The 18,494-nt window shown below is 44.6% G+C and overlaps 1 protein-coding gene across 1 annotated transcript; it reads left to right on the top strand.

The window, feature by feature from the left end:
* Positions 1-8,267: 8,267 nt before the first annotated feature.
* On the top strand, positions 8,268-9,132 carry LOC147961161 (uncharacterized). Its single transcript, XM_087532743.1, has 4 exons — positions 8,268-8,282; positions 8,386-8,604; positions 8,709-8,754; positions 9,071-9,132. Exons 1-4 carry the CDS (start codon positions 8,268-8,270, stop codon positions 9,130-9,132), a joined length of 342 nt encoding a protein of 113 aa, XP_087388869.1.
* Positions 9,133-18,494: the final 9,362 nt, after the last annotated feature.

Consider the following 18,494-nt stretch of genomic DNA (forward strand, 5'->3'; position numbering starts at 1 on the left):
ATCCCCATGTGCTGGATTGTGTCCTGATATATCAGGTTTAGTCCACTGCCGCCGTCCATAAGGACATTTGAAAAATGGAGTCCGCCAATTATTGGATCGAGTATCAAGGCAGTCCAGCCTACATTCTTGATATTCCTAGAATAATCTAGCTGATCGAAGATGATCGGTTTTGACAACCAGTGGCAGGACCCTTTGGGGATGGGCCGTGTGGTGCGTACCTTTACGGGCGCCGCATGTTTTGTTATGTGAAGTGAGTTCACTGTTTTTACTTCTTGTGGGAAGTTCTTTTGTTTCCTGGTGCTCTGCTTTTGGGGTTCGTTCTCGTCTTCGCTTGGTGTGTCGAGCCCCTTGTGTTCGGCATTGAGTCTGCCGGATTGTTTGAAAACCCAACAGTCTCTGTGGGTATGGTTAGCAGGCTTCCCGGGAGTACTGTGTATCTGACATATCCTGTCCAGGATTTTATTTAGGTTAGATGGATCGTCCCTGTTATCCTGGTGGGGGGGCGATTTTTCCTGATTTTGTCGTGAGCCTTTGAATCCGGCATTGACTGCCGTGCTCTTCGGACTTTTGTCCTTAGTCCAGCGATGGTCCTTGTTGCGTCGCGGTTTTCCGTTTCCATCCCTAGTTTCGGATGTACTTGGGTCGCTGGGGCTGCACCTTACCAACCAGCTGTCCTCCCTTGCACAAAAACGGGTCATGAGGCTTGTTAGTGCGGCCATTGTTCTTGGCTTTTCTTGGCCGAGGTGTCTGGTGAGCCATTCGTCTCGGACGTTATGCCTGAAAGCTGCTAAGGCTTCGGCGTCCGGACAGTCGATTATCTGATTCTTTTTAGTGAGGAATCTATTCCAGAACTGCCGAGCTGATTCTCCGGGTTGTTGAGTTATGTGACTAAGATCGTCTGCATCCGGAGGGCGGACATAGGTCCCTTGAAAGTTTGCTCGGAAAGCATCCTCGAGCTCTTCCCAGCTTCCAATTGTGTTTTCGGGAAGGCTTTTAAGCCAATGCCGGGCTGGCCCTTTAAGCTTAAGGGGTAGATATTTTATGGCGTGGAGATCATCTCCTCTAGCCATGTGTATGTGGAGGATATAATCCTCGATCCAAACTCCAGGGTCTGTTGTTCCATCATATGCCTCTATGTTTACGGGTTTGAATCCCTCTGGGAATTCATAGTCCAGGACCTCATCGGTGAAACATAGGGGGTGTGCGGCGCCCTTGTATTTGGATGTGCCGGATTCTGATGATGGCTTCATAGCGTTGCTTACGAGAGCTTGCTTTCTTGGCCCATAAATGGACCTGACTGGGCCATGATGCAAATCCTTAAGTGGGTCGCATGCCGATTTAGGTGCGGCGCCGCTTGCCGCTTTATGGGGTCGTCTATCCGACCATGTGGCTTTTTCATTTTTTGAATGCGAGGGCTCTAAGGCCTCTTCGTCGAATTCGGGCAGTAGCTTTCTTTTTGGATAGCTTTTAGTGCGGCGACTGTTGCCGTATTTATCTGCGGTATTGATTACTTTGCTCCATCTAATCCGGAGTGCATCTTCCGCTGTTTTTATCTTCCGCTTCTGCTATTTTAGGCTGCATGCAGTTGCAACGAGCCTCTCGTGGAGATTCTTCTGCTCCATAGGTTTATCTGGCGTGAGGTCGTCCGGAATGCCGTTTTCGCCGGAGAAGGGATGTTCGGTTTCTCTATCCGTGTTGCCCTGTTTGGACGGTTGCTCTAAGGCCTGCTCGTCGTCTACCGGCTCGTCCTGCTCTATGGCTGGGTTTTTGTCAAGGCGGGGCTTGGGTCGGCGTTTACGCCGATGTTTTGATTGCTTTTCGGGGGGTCGATCTCCCGTCCCATCCCCTTTTTCCTCGTTGTCGCTTCCTTTAGGGGTATCCACCATGTACACATCGTGAGATGAGGTGGCTGTCCAATGCCCTATGGGCGTTGGTTCGTCGGTATCTCCTGCATCGTCATCCATGCTGTCGATGTCTCCGGAGTCGAAGTTGAGCACATCGTTTAAATTGTCGACAGTGGCTACCAAGTGGGTGGTGGGTGGGCTTTGAATTTCCTCATCATCCGCATCCCACCCTCGCTGACCGTAGTCCGGCCAGGGCTCTCCTGATAAAGAGAGAGACTTAAGAGAATTCAGGATGTCGCCAAAAGGCGAATGTTGAAAGATGTCTGCGGCGGTGAACTCCATTATCGGCGCCCAATCGGATTCGATCGGTAGGGGCACGGGGGGTTCGGAGTTCGGAAAGGAGTCCGGATCCTCGGAGTCACGGATCATGCAGAGTGTGGGGCTAGCGTTCGGCTCGATCGCCTTTGAGATCGCAGCCCCCAAGGTGACGTCCAACCGTTCATCCTCGATTGGCGCAATAGGCTCCGAGTTAAGGGTCGGAACCGATGCGTGTGCGGCCTCCAGGACACTGTCCGGAGGCAGAGCTAGATTATGCCCCTTGAGATAGTGCGGCGCGCTTGGCCATGGCTCGAACCCGTCGAAGATCAAGTCTCCGCGGATGTCAGCCGTGTAGTTTAAACTTCCAAACCTGACTTGATGGCCAGGGGCGTAGCTTTCGATCTGCTCCAGGTGGCCGAGCGAATTGGCCCGCAGAGCGAAGCCGCCGAAGACGAAGATCTGTCCGGGGAGAAAAGTCTCACCCTGGACCGCATCGTTGTTGATGATCAAAGGAGCCATCGGGCCTAAAGGCGACGACATAGAGGAACTCTCAATAAAAGCACCAGTGTCGGTGTCAAAACCGGCGGATCTCGGGTAGTGGGTCCCGAACTGTGCGTCTAGGCCGGATGGTAACAGGAGGCAGGGAACACGATGATTTACCCAGGTTCAGGCCCTCTTGATGGAGGTAAAACCCTACGTCCTGCTTGATTAATATTGATGATATGGGTAGTACAAGAGTAGATCTACCACGAGATCAAGGAGGCTAAACCCTAGAAGCTAGCCTATGGTATGATTGTTGTATATGGAGTTGATTGCCTACGGACTACAACCCTCCGGTTTATATAGGCACCGGATTGGGTTAGAGTTACACAAAGTCGGTTACAATGGTAGGAGATCTTGAATATCCGCATCGCCAAGCTTGCCTTCCACGCCAAGGAAAGTCCCATCCGGACACGGGACGAAGTCTTCAATCTTGTATCTTCATAGTCCAGGAGTCCGGCTGAAGGTATAGTCCGACTACCCGAACACCCCCTAATCCAGGACTCCCTCACCGGTCTAAGTGGGCCAAGACTGAGAATGATGTGGTTGATAAAGGGATCGAACCAGAGACAATTAACTGGCCAGACCGTTGCCGGACTTGGTTCTTCGGGGCTGGCGGATCCTTGGACCTTGTATCAGGGAAGTGCATTTGGACGAACGATCAAATGGAAATACCAGTCAAGAGGCTTAAGCACTATATCGAAGCAGCGCAGCAAGGGACGTTCGTTCCAGACAGAGAGAACGACGAGCTCACAATGGCCCTCGGGACCTGAGCACCCTGGACGGACACGAGGCACGCCGGGCTCCATTCCGTGGAAGGCTAGGTTTCCGGACGCAGGCGGTTACAAATGCCACGAGAGGAGGAAGAAAGTGCAGCAGACCCAACTGCAGGCGCTGCATGCTAGGGTACAAGCGATAGAGGAACGAGAAGCAAATCGCAGCAAACGAACTGCCGAAGCTTCCCCCGAAGCTACCCCGCCATCTCAGCGGAGAAGCAGCGTGGCTTCCACCGAGCTGCTTCAGCCGGAGCATGTCTTGACGGCTCCTGCCAGCTATCCCGTGGATGCTATCACGGAGTCTCAAACTTGCCACCTTATGATGCAATGGATTAATATGAAGGTCAAGGTGGCTATTGGCTCTGTTTTTCCTACTGAACCCGGCGCAACTTTTCACTACCGGCTGATTCCAGAAGGATATGCTAGGGTGATGGTGGATGAAATAACGGAGGGATTTGAGGACGTCCAGCTTGACCACCCTACCGGTGAAGGGGAGACTCGGCTGGGTTCTGCTCTGAAGACTCCATGCCTATGGCGGAAGGAGCTCATCAACCTTCCGAACTGGACGCCTCCGCCTCCTCCTCCTCCTCCGGCGAGTCAGGGCACTCCGCCTCCTCCACCGCCTCCTCCTCTGGCGAGTGACGACCAGGGCACTCGGCCGGCTCCTTCTCCGGCGTGTGGCGGCACTCCGCCTCCTTCTCTGCCTGCGCCGGCGCGCCCGAGCAGCCAGCCTCCTCCTTCTCCGCCTCGTCAGCAAGGGAGGAAGAGACCCGCCGCTGCTCCGGCGTGTCGTAGTCCTTCTCCTCCGCCTCATAAGCAAGTAAAGAAGACAGCCACTCCGTCTGCTCTACCAGCGTCTAGCAGTACAGCCAGAGGCGGGAGGACATACAGATTCGGTCCTTCTCCGAAGACTCCAGAGAAGTTACCGTACGAGAGGACCCCGGAGGAGAACGCCGAGATCGTGCTTGAAGAAGTGAGGAACTACTTTGAAGGGGTGAAAGCAAAGAAACATCCACCTCCGGAGGAGAAGGTAGATCCGGTGAAAGCGAAGCGCACTCTGGCTGCCCTGACAAAACCACCCAAGTCTCCGCTGAAAGGCAACTATGAGCGCATTATTGGAAAGGAATTTGCCGAAGCGGAGCGGTCGGGAAGTATTGTCAGTGATCAAAGGCTGAAAGAACGACGAGCTGGGAAACAAATTGCCCAGCTCGGCGAACAAGTGAAGCAATCGTGCCCCCCGCTCAAGGTGCCTAGCGACATCGTCGCTAATGATCCGAGGATGGTGCCCGGTTATAGCAATCTTGGAGATTACCTGCCCGACGATGTACATTATGATTTCATGGAGGTGCAGATACAAAGATACGAGTACGGGAAGCCTCTCGTCAAAGATGAAAGATCTCTATCAACGATGATGCGAAGATTGCATGATTGGTACTTGAAAATCTGCAGAGAGTCTGGGGGGAGGAGTACTTTGTATGTGAGAGTTAAAAAGGAGCATGACCTCGTTGGAATTGAACTATTGCCTGTTCCATTTGAGGAGTTCTTTCAGTTTTTCAATCAATTGGCCCTCGATAAAGCAACGATCACCTGCTATTGTCTGTAAGTAGTACTACTTCTGTCATTAAGTCTCTCTATATAGCTCAGCTCTCTCATTGCATGTATTTATAATTATCCTCACTATATTATGCAGATTGAAGATCACCGAATTGAAGAAAAGACAAATCGGTGATATTGGGTTCATTAACACAAATCTCATAGATGCAACTCAGGTTAAATTTCATGCCGTAGATACCGAGGCCAACTTGCTACGATCGTTGGTAATAAATGTGAGTGTTACTGTCTTGTGCATATTCGGTTTCCCTTATATATTAGTCAAGGTTATAGTAATGTAATTGATGAGTTATGCATGCGTGTGCAGTTTCCACTATATTCTCCTAGAGATTAAGCTTGAGCAGGGACTAGTAACCGTCTTAGACTCAAGACGAAAAGATCCCCAGGACTATGCGGACATGACTCAAATGCTCGAGAAGTAAGTTAAATCAATCATTATCCACCATATCAGCAACTTTGTTCATTTCCTGATATATCAAGTAATTGTTTTCTTTGTCTGGCAGGGTTTGGAGAAAATTCACCAAAAAAGCTCCGGGACTCCCGAAGAAGCTGCAATTTAAACACTCGAAAGTAAGTACTATAGTAGCATGTTCCGCGCATCTCCTAGTGATTCAAGCGCTAGTTTCATCAATACCATTTGGCATTCTTGCTTATCAGTTTGATTGACCTCTATTCTTGTAAAGTGGTTGTGGCAGGAACAAGGGAATGATTTCTGTGGATACTACGTTTGCGAGTCCATCCGCCACACGACCTGTGAGCGGGGCTACTCTGACGAACAATATGAAGTGCGTAAATAACAACATTCACAATTTTATTTTATTACCATCATTTGTGTTGAGTTTCATTCATTCATATATATATATATATATATATATGTATTGACCCCCTTCTCCAAATTAGATGTTTCAGAAGTGGGATGAATTCCTAGCACCAGCTCGCATGCGAGCAATTCAAGAGGAATTGGCGGCATTCTTTCTTGACCACGTGATCGCTGAAGACGGAGAATACTATGTGGACCATGCGTCCGTATGTTAGGAGATTATATTTGTAAGAGATAATTATTGTATATATGTAGCCGGTAGTGTCGGATAGATATACGAGAACTTGTTGTTCGACCAATCTCTCGGAGAAGGAGAGGTGGTCGATATCACTTCTCTCTGTATGATATATATGTTCATGACGATCTTCTGTTTCCTTTGTTTGCTTACTAGCTAGCTAGCGTGTCTAGTCCTCTCTATATGTATGTATAGTACGTAGCGTCGACCAAGCACAGACATAAGAGAGGACACTTCTCTCTATTAATTATAGCTAGCTAACACAATATATGAAACACCTAAATTAACCCCCCAAAACCCCCAACCCCCCCCCCCTTTCAAAAAAAACCCCAGCCACAGAAATGCTGACGCGTGGATGCCTATTGGTCCCGGTTGGTGCCACCAACCGGGACCAAAGGCCCTCCTGCCTGGGCTCCGCGCACAGGCCACGTGGAGGCCCATCTGTCCAGAACCGGGACTAAAGGGACAGGGCATTAGTACCGACCCTTTAGTCCCGGTTCAGGAACCGGGACAAAAGGCCCTTACGAACCGGGACAATAGGCTCTTTTTCTACTAGTGAAGGTACATGGTTGCATTCATATAGACACTGATTTATCCTTACTAGGGCTTGATCAGGTCATGTATGGTTCATGAATCTGCTATTGATTTACAATTTTTTTAGAAGTTTCTAGAAAATAGGTCCAGCATGTTCGATTAGGAGGTTTGCGTTGCTCTGAATGTATGAATTAAGGATGCCCCGATGTTTTGAGTTTAGATGTGATAATTTAATTTCAAAAAAATTCATAGATTTGTGCAGTAGTAGCATAGTTGTGACGCCTCTATAACAATTCTAGAATTGAAGGGGTATTTTATTTACTATCTCCTCTAACTAAATTATTTTGTGGTTTGCCTAAAAAAATTATGGAGTTTTTTTTTCAGAATTATGTTATCTATCTTGCGCCAAATTAACCACTTCTTTCTGAACTGTAGAGTCCACTATGGTTAATTTTATTATCATAGCAAAAGAAATCCAGTTTAATCATGATATCATGACCATGTGAACTAGGTATGCAAGGTTATTTCTCTGACTACTATGCTGTTAAACAGGAAGCTACACCGGTTGTTTCTTTGGCAATTACAAATCAGCATCCATCATCTACAGACACCAGAGGAATATGTTGTTGGAGAAGGTGCAGCGTTGCGGTGAGCAGCAGGTTGTGTCGTCGTGGTGGTCACCCTCGGCTACGATGGTGTGCAGTCCTTGGCACCGGGAATCGGCCTGGGATGTCATGGAGGGGAGAGGAGGGGGCGTGGCGCTGAGAGCAATGCAAGGTGCGAGCTAAATGACGTGGCGTCGAGGGGAGGCGACAAGGAGAAGCCGTGGTGGGCAGAGCACGCCAGGGAATTGAGATGTGAGTGTGACCGTTGCATCGTGCGACGAGTGAGAGGGTGAATTGTTTTTTTAAGGTAAGAAGAGAAGGATCGGTTGTTTGCTTTCAAGGGAAAATCGGTTGTTTGCTATGAGAGAAATTTCATATACTTCAGTATATAGAGAAAAATCTCACAAAGCCTAACAAGTCATTTCTAGCAGCTCACTAGCAAGTCATTCAATTAAACAACTATCTACCACATTGTTTAATCTGGGGTTTACCCGGTGCCAAGTGTACTATATTGCTAGATTTAATTTAACCGATGTGTTGCTCCGTATGTATCTCGGCATAAATGGTTCATCAGGATTTAATATAGTGATCTTACTTCTGTTGCTTCTTGGTGAATATAAATTATATTGCGTTTTCATGGAAGCAGGAACCCCGTAGTTGTGTAGCAGGTCGCGGAAGAGGCAGCCGGCGAGTGCGGGCTGGATGGGAATGTGATGTCTGCAATTGCAACCATGCCGGCGGGCAGGGAAGGGTCTACGGTGGCCGTCATGGTGTTTTCGAGGGAGAGCAAGGCATCCACCATCGCACAGCCGAAGAAGATGAAGCCTGCGTCGAGGTTGGCCACCGTGGCCGGCGTGAAAGCTGACGGACCTTATGGCCGGTGACGGGTCCGCCACTGCCGCACTGTCTCTGAACTTGATGGAGACGTGGAAGGAGAGCGGTGGCGCCGTGAAGACCTCGGCGTCTGCTGCCGCGACCACGACCATGACCATTGCATCGGTAAGAAAGTTGCTAACTGTATACATATCCCTAGGTTCAGAAACATTTTGATCTAGAAAAATTGTGAACCTGAGTTGTACTTTGTCTGCAACGATATACGTAGAGCGGTTACTGCTACACTTACCAAGCCAGCGATATTGAGAAGCACATTGAGAGATTTTCCCAGAAATCACATGCCGTGAAGGGTTCCGATGCGAAGTTGCTGAAAGGGACAGTAAACATAACGCACGCCTTTTTTCTTGCTTTTCAGAAGACAAGGAACATGACACAGTATTTTTCTGGATTTCGACAAGATAAGGACCAGGACCATAGCAAACATCCTGTACTGTGCTTGCCATGTTAAAATTTATTCTAGAGTCTTTTTTATCAGATTGACTATGTATTTGGTACTGCTGGTTTGATTTCAAGAGATGTCCTATTGTACAGGAGTTGGAAGACAAAAGTACTGATGCAACCATGGAAGGGGTGGAAGGTAAAGCCATTCTGAGGGATATATGAACCACAAAGAACTTATTAACCTTTTTTTATAAAACTTGATGATGAATTGGTTACTATAGTCCCGTCAAAATAATTACCATATGTGAAGAATATTTGAAAGAGCCATTTTGGAAGTGAGCTTATTTTGGAAGTATCATTAAGAATTTGGTGGCAACATACGTTTAATAAATTCTTTTTTGTGTGTGGCAGTGGTGTTTTCCTGCATCACACTGTCTAAGCATGACTTTATGTACTGATTCTGGATATACCATGATGAATAGTTTCTAATTTCTTTCAAAAGTTGCTTTCAGGGAAAATATTTGATGATGGTTTTTTCTCCCAACCTGGCAAGGTATTTTACTACCTATATTAATTACTGGAAGGTGTGATTTTGTTGGAAGGTTCTACTTGGTACTGATTGCCATACCTACGCTGGGGGATCCTTTGCCCAATTTGCAACTAAAACGTGAAACATTCGGAAGGTATGCAAACATGTATCATTGTTTCATCGGAAATGGCATAACCATGGAACAATAGTGCATATATTGAGTGTTGTATCATTTCAGCACCCTTTCCATTCTGGACACCTGTCTCTTTGTCATAACGTGGATATAGTACGATGCCTATGGGACGAAGTGGTGCTTTGATTTTTTAATTTTTTTTAGGAGCCCCCAACTATCAGGTACTAAATGGAGAAAAGTCCACAATATTTGAACATGCGATGGCTGTATGATATGTGTGTAATCCCTTCATAAATTGTGTATAAACTTCAAATAATACCTATATCCGCAATGATCTCGTCGGCGACTCCTCAACGGGGATCAGCGCCGGCTCAGGTTATCGGCGTGCGGCTACAGAAGGGGGTCGTCGTCGGATCCTGGATGTGATCGGCGCTGGTCCTCAAAGGGATCAGCGCCGGATCAGGGGATCGGCACGCGGCTCCAGAAGGGGATCGTCGCCGGATCCTGAACGTGATCGGCGGCGGGTCCTAAACGGATCGACGGCGTCTCCTGAAGCGGATCGTCCGGTGGAGGGCGGCGGCGAACGGGGGCAGAGAGTCGTGCGTGCGAGTGGTTCTCGCTCGAGGGAAGGAGACCTCGCTCGTACGTGCGTGCGATTGGGTTTGGTTTTTTTCGCTGGTTAATTTTCGTAGGTTTTTTTTTGGGTGCGACGGGACTGCGTGGGGGCATCGCTACGAGGTTTTTTTGGTTCGCGGTTGGCCACCGTGGCCGGCGTGAAAGCTGGCGGACCTTAAGGCCGGTGACGGGTCCGCCACTGCCGCACTGTCTCTGAACTTGGTGGAGACGTGGAAGGAGAGCGGTGGCGCCGTGAAGACCTCGGCGTCTGCTGCCGTGACCACGACCATGACCATTGCATCGGTAAGAAAGTTGCTAACTGTATACATATCCCTAGGTTCAGAAACATTAGATCTAGAAAAATTGTGAACCTGAGTTGTACTTTGTCTGCAACGATGTACGTAGAGCGGTTACTGCTACACTTACCAAGCCAATGATATTGAGAAGCACATTGAGAGATTTTCCCAGAAATCACATGCCGTGAAGGGTTCTGATGCGAAGTTGCTGAAAGGGACCGTAAATTCACCGAGTTTTTTTACAATAGAGCAGTTACTACTACACTTACCAAGCCAATGATATTGAGAAGCACATTGAGAGATTTTCTCAGAAATCACATGCCGTGAAGGATTCCGATGCGAAGTTGCTGAAAGGGACCGTAAATTCACCGAGTTTTTTACAACATAATGATGTCAAAGCGATGATATCTCATAACAAACCAAAAAAGGATGCCAATTTAAATGTTATCACACAATGTTATTTTTCAATGTTATTATCAATATTTTCTTTGTAAAATTGCCTTTTGTATTCAACTAATTTGCCTCATTTTGTTGTCTAAGTTGGCTCACTTTTTTATGATGTCGACAGACTATGTTTGTACCCCTAGAGATATTTCAGTCATCGAATCAATCATGTCTACCCCAAGAAAACCTTGTTCGTGGATATTGGAGATGCCTTGTTATCAGCCGATGATTTGGAATGCCTTTTAAAAGATGATATGTTCTTACACAATGGTGTAAGACTAATTGCATAAACTTTGTAATTAATAATTGCAACGAAATTATATATATATATAATCTAAATGTTGACTACAAGTGATATGTTCTTACACGATGGTGTAAGACCAATTTAACATGTAACTTTTGTAAACTTTTTTAAGAGCCCGTGGCAACGCACGGGCACTCTACTAGTTATCATAGAAGCACAAGTTAAAAAGGGAAAGGCCAGTCGCTAAACAAGAACGCTGGGTTTACAAGAGATAAAACTCTACGTCTCTGCAAGGGACCGATTGCACAATTGGAGATTTTACCCAATTAGAGAAGCAATCTGGGGTGGATCAAGGGCTTGATTCAATATCATTCTAATGAGTTTATTCCATATATGTTCCACAAAGATGGCATGGAACATTTAAGATTTGAAATCCTGGGCATCAGATATGGGTATTGAAGGCAGCTAAGGGGCGACATATCCCCTGCGAAAGGGCATAGGTAGAAGAGGCGCACTTCTGATTCGAGAGCTTGGACCAACAATGTACATCGATCATCATGGGGCCTGCTGTAATTGGATATTTTTATGTGCAGTTCATTTTCTGTTTCCAATAATTCTTGAATTACATTCTGCTCATTACATACACTTCTACCTACAACTGACCTGTTATAGTACAGTGGGAAATTTTAGATGCAGACCAAGGAAACAAGTTGCTGATGGAGTATCATGCATCGTTGCTGAGGAGATTAGTCATTTTCGCATTACCTGCTTTTCTGTGATATTTCAGTTTCAGGCTTGTCCTCAATGCTATCCTTTCACAATGTTTTGTTAGATATAAAATAATATGAATATGAATCCACATGGGCAATTGCGATGCTTGCTCTGGAAACACATGTCTTTTGCATATTTATAAGCTCTGAAGAAACTAGGAATATCATGGGTGATTAGGGCATATAACTTATGGGTTGAGATCTAATTAGAGATTTCCTAAAAATTCCACGTTAATCCGTACATCATAACATTTTTAATTCTGCAGAAAAAGAGGAGTCATCCCTGCGTACGCTTTGGTAAGCCAAGGATGTATAGGCCCGCGCTCCTGTTTCCACGCTCAAAAGAGCTCTCCTCGCTGAGTACGCTACATTTTTTTGAGTTGGAGAGCACACTTCATTAAGAATGGAGCAACGCATGTTCTACGGTTTTATAGGTCCTCCCCATGGCTGTGCTATTCCTCCTACCTGTCCGCCTCACGATCTTACTAACATCCGTGAAACTGTCATTCAGTATCTTCTTCCATTGTTCCTTAAAGCTGTTTGTTAGGCTCTTCACCTCGGCCAGCTCGCCATAGCTGCACGGCCCTCCTGAGACGCCACCGGTTGTCTATGCTCATCCTATTCCTATTCATAGGCAAAACCTGACGCAGACCAATCGCAAAGGATGATGGGATCATGGGAGGAAGAGGCAAGGTACTCTCTTGAAGATGTCTCAAGTCTCATACATATTGATAAAGGCAACAAGACTGTGTTGCATGGGGAAAGATCAGCATGGCTGCAATAACAATACACTCAGAATGCATGCGCCACAGCAACTTTACTTGCTATCAACGACATGACGAGTGGCTTGCTTGACTTGCACCATGCCGGACACTCGGAGTAGGCCACCTGCTCGGTGTGCATGATGTTCCAGTAGGCGCACCTGCTCCAGCCGAGCCGTGTGGTATTCTACGGGGCAGCGTTGCAGTGGATATGGGACACACACATGATTTCCCGATTGGAGACGGTGCACATGGGTGGCTGCCGTCGGCATGGATGTGTATTGTTCTTCTAACCCTTGGGAAAAAGAGTTTGTCTCATGTATGTTACTCCTTCTAGAGCAACAGAATAAACATTTGCAACATGGCCCTTTTCTCTGCCCAGTTCTAATCATCCCACCTCCATCCACCTGTTTAAACTTGCACATGATCACCATATGTCTGAGATAATATTTATAGAAATATAGATATGTTTTTTCTTCTTCTGATTTTTGTGTTGATTTACAGGTCAAACGGAAGCTAACGACATATCCTTCTGAGCAATGTTAAATTAGCGAATTTGTGACATATATAACACATTGCATATTATACACTCCAAGTAATCGTATACTGATTATGTAACCGTGGTTCGTGTGTTGCGTGCAGATTTTTTTATAGAAGATGCTATATGCTAATCCATTTCTTTGCAAGTTTTTCTCTCGCACATCTTGCATCCTATCGACAGATACATGTTGTAGAAGCTAAGTCCAATTTATTAGGATGTACAAGATTGCGGGCGGGATTGATGCCCTTTTACCAGGGAAAAAGTAGCAACAACAACAGTGTTTTGTGCCCGCGATGGCATAATCCAAGTCTGTTGATGTGTTTGACACTTATGACTGTACTCGACGCTCCTCAATTTATGTAAATTTATATCTCTGTAGAAGTTTATGGACGAAACTGGGGATCATGTATTTATAGAATGCATGCCTCATGGCTATGTGCAGTTTTCCGTACAGATGGTTTGTTAGACTGCTATTTCTTAAATACGGTATCCATCAGATCGTCCAAAGCATGTACTGTATTCATTACAAGTAGAACATGTCTTGCGTTCTAAGTTTCCTATTTTGTTCTGACTAATATTTTGTAGAGATAGGAGAGAAAATAGAACGAATATTAAATATGCACACACTAGCAACTTCCAATATTATATCTGAGTACTTCTCTTTAGATGTACTGGATAATATATAATGTAATATATGTCCAGATTTGGGAATTTTTATGTATGTTTTATAAAGTTCTGTAGCGTCTTCTTATAATATATACTATACATACAAATAAGTTAGGCATGATCAGAATTTTTGCATTCTTGCAATTTTGCTACCATATACGCAGAATATGATGCATGGTGTCAATTAGGCAGCAGAAACACACCAGTGCCAATTTTTTAATACATGTACGCCTATTACTTTTTCTTTACTATGTTTCCTACAAATATTGTATCACCATATTGATTGCAAATGACATTATTTCGTCTTTTGCTCCCAGGCCTGAAATAGCAAAAAACAATCTAACCACACTCTTAAATTTGAGAAAAATCCGAACGTTATTCTTACGTGTAAATGTTCACACTAACATTGGATTATCAAATGTTTTCATTAGCAGGTTACACAAAAAGATTAATGCGTCGAACTAAAAAATGATGCGCTCATTTGTCTTTCTGTTAACATACAAAAAATATGTTTGGTTCTCAAGCTTTAGAATGCGCTTTCACTCCTTTAAATCAAGCTCAATGGAGGCATTCAGGGTTGGTACACATATCATGCTATATTACTGTATATTCCCAAGCACACAAATTGACTACCATCATTTAAAAAGGGAAAGATAGTACATATTTTGTGATGGCATTTTTCTTTTCTATTTAGAGCAAGGTATGCAACTTTAGTATCAGTGTAGCATAATTTATTAAACCTACTTATTTGCAAATTGTCCCAATCGGAATTGATTGAGAAATAGATCCTTTGTATCACCCAGGAAACAATATTAGCAATTCATTATGTAATAAGTATATATTTTATTTCAAACAAATATTGCATGCATCAAATGTTAGTAGATGTTCAATCTACATACATCTATTTAGAATAAGCTAGCCCGTGCAGAAGCACGGGTTTACGACTAGTCATCATAACTATGCGCTTTTCTATCAATTGCTCGGCAGTAATTTGTTCACCCACCGTAATACATGCTATCTTGAGAGAAGCCACTAGTGAAACCTATGGCCATCGGTTCTACTTTACATCATATAAGTTTCTGATGACCCACAAGTATAGGGGATCTATCATAGTCCTTTCGATAAGTAAGAGTGTCGAACCCAACGAGGAGCAGAAGGAAATGATAAGCGGTTTCCAGCAAGGTATTCTCTGCAAGTACTGAAATAAGTGGTACCGGATAGTTTTGTGATAGGATAATTTATAACGAGCACCAAGTAATAAAAGTAAATAAAGTGCAGCAAGGTGGCCCAATCTTTTTTGTAGCAAAGGATAAGCCTGGACAAACTCTTATATAGAGAAAAGTGCTCCCGAGGACACATGGGAATATCATCAAGCTAGTTTTCATCACGCTCATATGATTCGCGTTCGGTACTTTGATAATTTGGTATGTGGATGGACCGGTGCTTGGGTACTGTCCTTACTTGGACAAGCATCCCACTTATGATTAACCTCTATTGCAAGCATCCGCAACTACAACAAAAGTATTAAGGTAAACCTAACCATAGCATGAAACATATGGATCCAAATCATCCCCTTACGAAACAACACATAAACTAGGGTTTAAGCTTCTGTCACTTTAGCAACCCATCATCTACTTATTACTTCCCAATGCCTTCCTCTAGGCCCAAATAATGGTGAAGTGTCATGTAGTCAACGTTCACATAACACCACTAGAGGAGAGACAACACACATCTCATCAAAATATCGAACGAATACCAAATTCACATGACTACTAATAGCAAGACTTCTCCCATGTCCTCAGGAACAAACGTAACTACTCACAAAGCATAAACATGTTCATAATCAGAGGGGTATTAATATGCATATAGGATATGCACATATGATCTTCCACCAAATAAACCAACTAGCATCAACTACAAGGAGTAATTAACACTACTAGCAACCCACAGGTACCAATCCCGGACTTAGAGACAAGAATTGGATACAATAGATGAACTAGGGTTTTGAGAGGAGATGGTGTTGATGAAGATGTTGATGGAGATTGCCCTCTCCCGATGAGAGGAGCGTTGGTGATGACGATGACGATGATTTCCCCCTCCAGGAGGGAAGTTTCCCCGGCAGAACAGCTCCGCCAGAGCCCTAGATTGGTTCCGCTAAGGTTCCGCCTCGTGGCGGCGGAGTTTCGTCCGAGAAGATGGCTTACTATTTTTTTTATCGAAAGACTTCATATAGCAGAAGATGGCCACCAGAGGGCCACCCAGGGGCCCACGAGGTAGGGGGCGCGCCCCCACCCTCGTGGGCAGGGTGTGGCCCCCTCGTGGGTAGGGGGCGCGCCCCCACCCTCAGGACTTTTGGAGCTGTGCAGAATAGGTCTCTAATATTTGCTCCTTTTCCAGCCCAGAATCCCAGCTGCTGGCATTCTCCCTCTTCATGTAAACCTTGTAAAATAGGAGAGAATAGGCATAAGTATTGTGACATAATGTGTAATAACAACCCATAATGCAATAAATATTGATATAAAAGCATGATGCAAAATGGACGTATCAACTCCCCCAAGCTTAGACCTCGCTTGTCCTCAAGCGAAAAGCCGAAATCGAAAAATATGTCCATATGTTTAGAGATAGAGGAGTCGATAAAAATAAAATACGGACATGAGGGCATCATGATCATTCTTAAAACATCAACTTATATAATTCTTGTCATATGATCTCTTATGCTAGAGCAATAATTCAATCACAATTTCAAGTATGAATCGTAAACTTCATTGAAAACTAACAAACTATAATCTCAGCCATTGGGGCAATTGCAATTTATCATAACATAGGAAAGAGTCAATATATAAGAGCTTTTCAGCAAGTCCACATACTCAACTATCATATAGTATTTCACAATTGCTGACACTCACGCAATACTTATGGGTATGGAGTTTTAATCGGACACAGAGAAATATAGGGGCTTATAGTTTTGCCTCCCAACGTTTTACCTCAAGGGTAATGTCAACAATAATAGTTCATGAAAACTCACATCCAATTAGCCATATATACCAGGATCTTTCCAACATACTGTTCTTGCCAAAGGATAAAATGTAAAAAGGAAGGGTGAAGATCACCATGACTCTTATGCAATATAGGAGATAAAAGTAAAAGATAAGCCCTTCGCAGAGGGAAGCAGAGGTTTTCATGCGCTTTTGTAGTTGGATGCACAAAATCTTAGTGCGAAAGAACGTCACTTTATATTGCCACTTGTGATATGGACCTTTATTATGCAGTCTGTCGCTTTTATTTCTTCCATATCACACGATCGCATAAAGCTTATTTCTCCCACACTAATAAAGTCATACATATTTAGAGAGCAATTTTTATTGCTTGCACCGATGACAAATTACTTGGAGGATCTTACTCAATCCATAGGCTGGTATGGTGGACTCTCATGGCAAGACTGATTTAAGGGTATTTGGAAGCACAAGTAGTATCTCTACTTGGTGTGATGAATTTGGCTAGCATGAGGGAGAAAGGCAAGCTCAACCATGTTGGATGATCCATGACAATATAATTTATCTCCGATGTAAGAAAACATAACCCATTATGTTGTCTTCCTTGTCCAACGTCAACTCTTTAGCATGTCATATTTTAATGAGTGCTCACAATCATAAAAGATGTCCAAGCTAGTATATCTATATGTGAAGACCTCTCTTTCTTTATTACTTCCTATTAATTGCAACGATGACCAAAACTATGCTTGTCAACTCTCAACAACTTTTATTCATCATACTTTTTCTATGTGAGCTCATTACTCTCCATAAGACTCACATGATCTCTTTGTTTCTTTTTATTTCTTTCTCTTTTCTTTCTCTTAGGATCATGGCGAAATAATCAAGCTCTTGACTCAACACTAATCTTTATTATATAGCTCATGGACTCGATTACATAGAAGGATTATAAAGCAAAACTCACGACTAGATCATACTAAGAACTTTTATTCTACTAGATCAAGATATTACGAAAAGGGTCGAACTAAGAAAAACGGTAAAGGTAGAAGTGATGGTGATACGATACCGGGGCACTCCCCCAAGCTTGGCAGTTGCCAAGGGGAGTGCCCATACCAGATACTCAATTCTTCTTTGTTGGTGGAGAAGGTGATGGTTTTGTTGATGGCGTAGGCTTCTTCCTTAATTTGCGCTTGAGGACAGAATTTTGGTCCCTTAGGTCCTCGATCTCCTGTTCTAGGCTCAGTATCTTTTTGCATAGTTCCTTCTTGTTTTCCTGCAAGAGGCGAAAAGGGATAAACTCGATCTTAGGTTTCTTTACCCTATCCGGGAGGCTTGACTTTTTGAACTCCACATGCATGTCCCCAGGTTGAGGTAGTGGGACTTCATCTTCATCTGAGCTCGTCTCCTCCTTACCCTTGGGTTCATAGTCCTCTTCTTCTTCAGTAGTCCAACCTCAATGCTCCACATCCCCATAGACCTTAGGATCTGCAAGGTAATCAGCCACATAGCTTTATCCTTCCGAATCCTAGGACGACATGTTGCTCTGTCTGCAGCAGGACATCTCAAAACAAAGACAAGAGATATTTGCGTGATACGGGAGTCAAAACCCCCGGGAGATTATATAATGAATTTTTATCGACCAAAATACGTGTCGTGTAAGAATACAGAGTCCGGAGAGCGCACGAGGTGCCCACGAGGTAGGGGGCGCGTCCAGTAGGGTAGGGCGCGCCCTCCACCCTCGTGGAGGCCTCGTGTCCTTCCTGGACTGCTTCTTATTTTTCTATTTTTCTAAATATTCCAAAACGGAGAAATATTGCCTTAAAAAACTGTTTTGGAGTCGGTTTACTTACCGTACCACATACCTATTCCTTTTCGGAGTCTGAAACATTCCGGAAAGTGTCCCTTATGTATTCCTCTGGGGTTACGGTTTCAATAACATTGGTTTCA

The sequence above is a fragment of the Triticum urartu genome, chromosome 7A (assembly GCF_056163025.1).
Source record: "Triticum urartu cultivar PI428250 chromosome 7A, HENAU_Tu73, whole genome shotgun sequence".
Lineage (NCBI taxonomy): Eukaryota > Viridiplantae > Streptophyta > Magnoliopsida > Poales > Poaceae > Triticum > Triticum urartu.

Bases quoted from the DNA above. Each gene is read 5' to 3' on its own strand.
- LOC147961161 (XM_087532743.1), top strand. The intron at 8,605-8,708 runs GTACTGTGCTTG...CCTATTGTACAG, and splicing joins AGGACCATAGCAAACATCCT to GAGTTGGAAGACAAAAGTAC. The intron at 8,755-9,070 runs GTAAAGCCATTC...AGTTGCTTTCAG, and splicing joins AACCATGGAAGGGGTGGAAG to GGAAAATATTTGATGATGGT.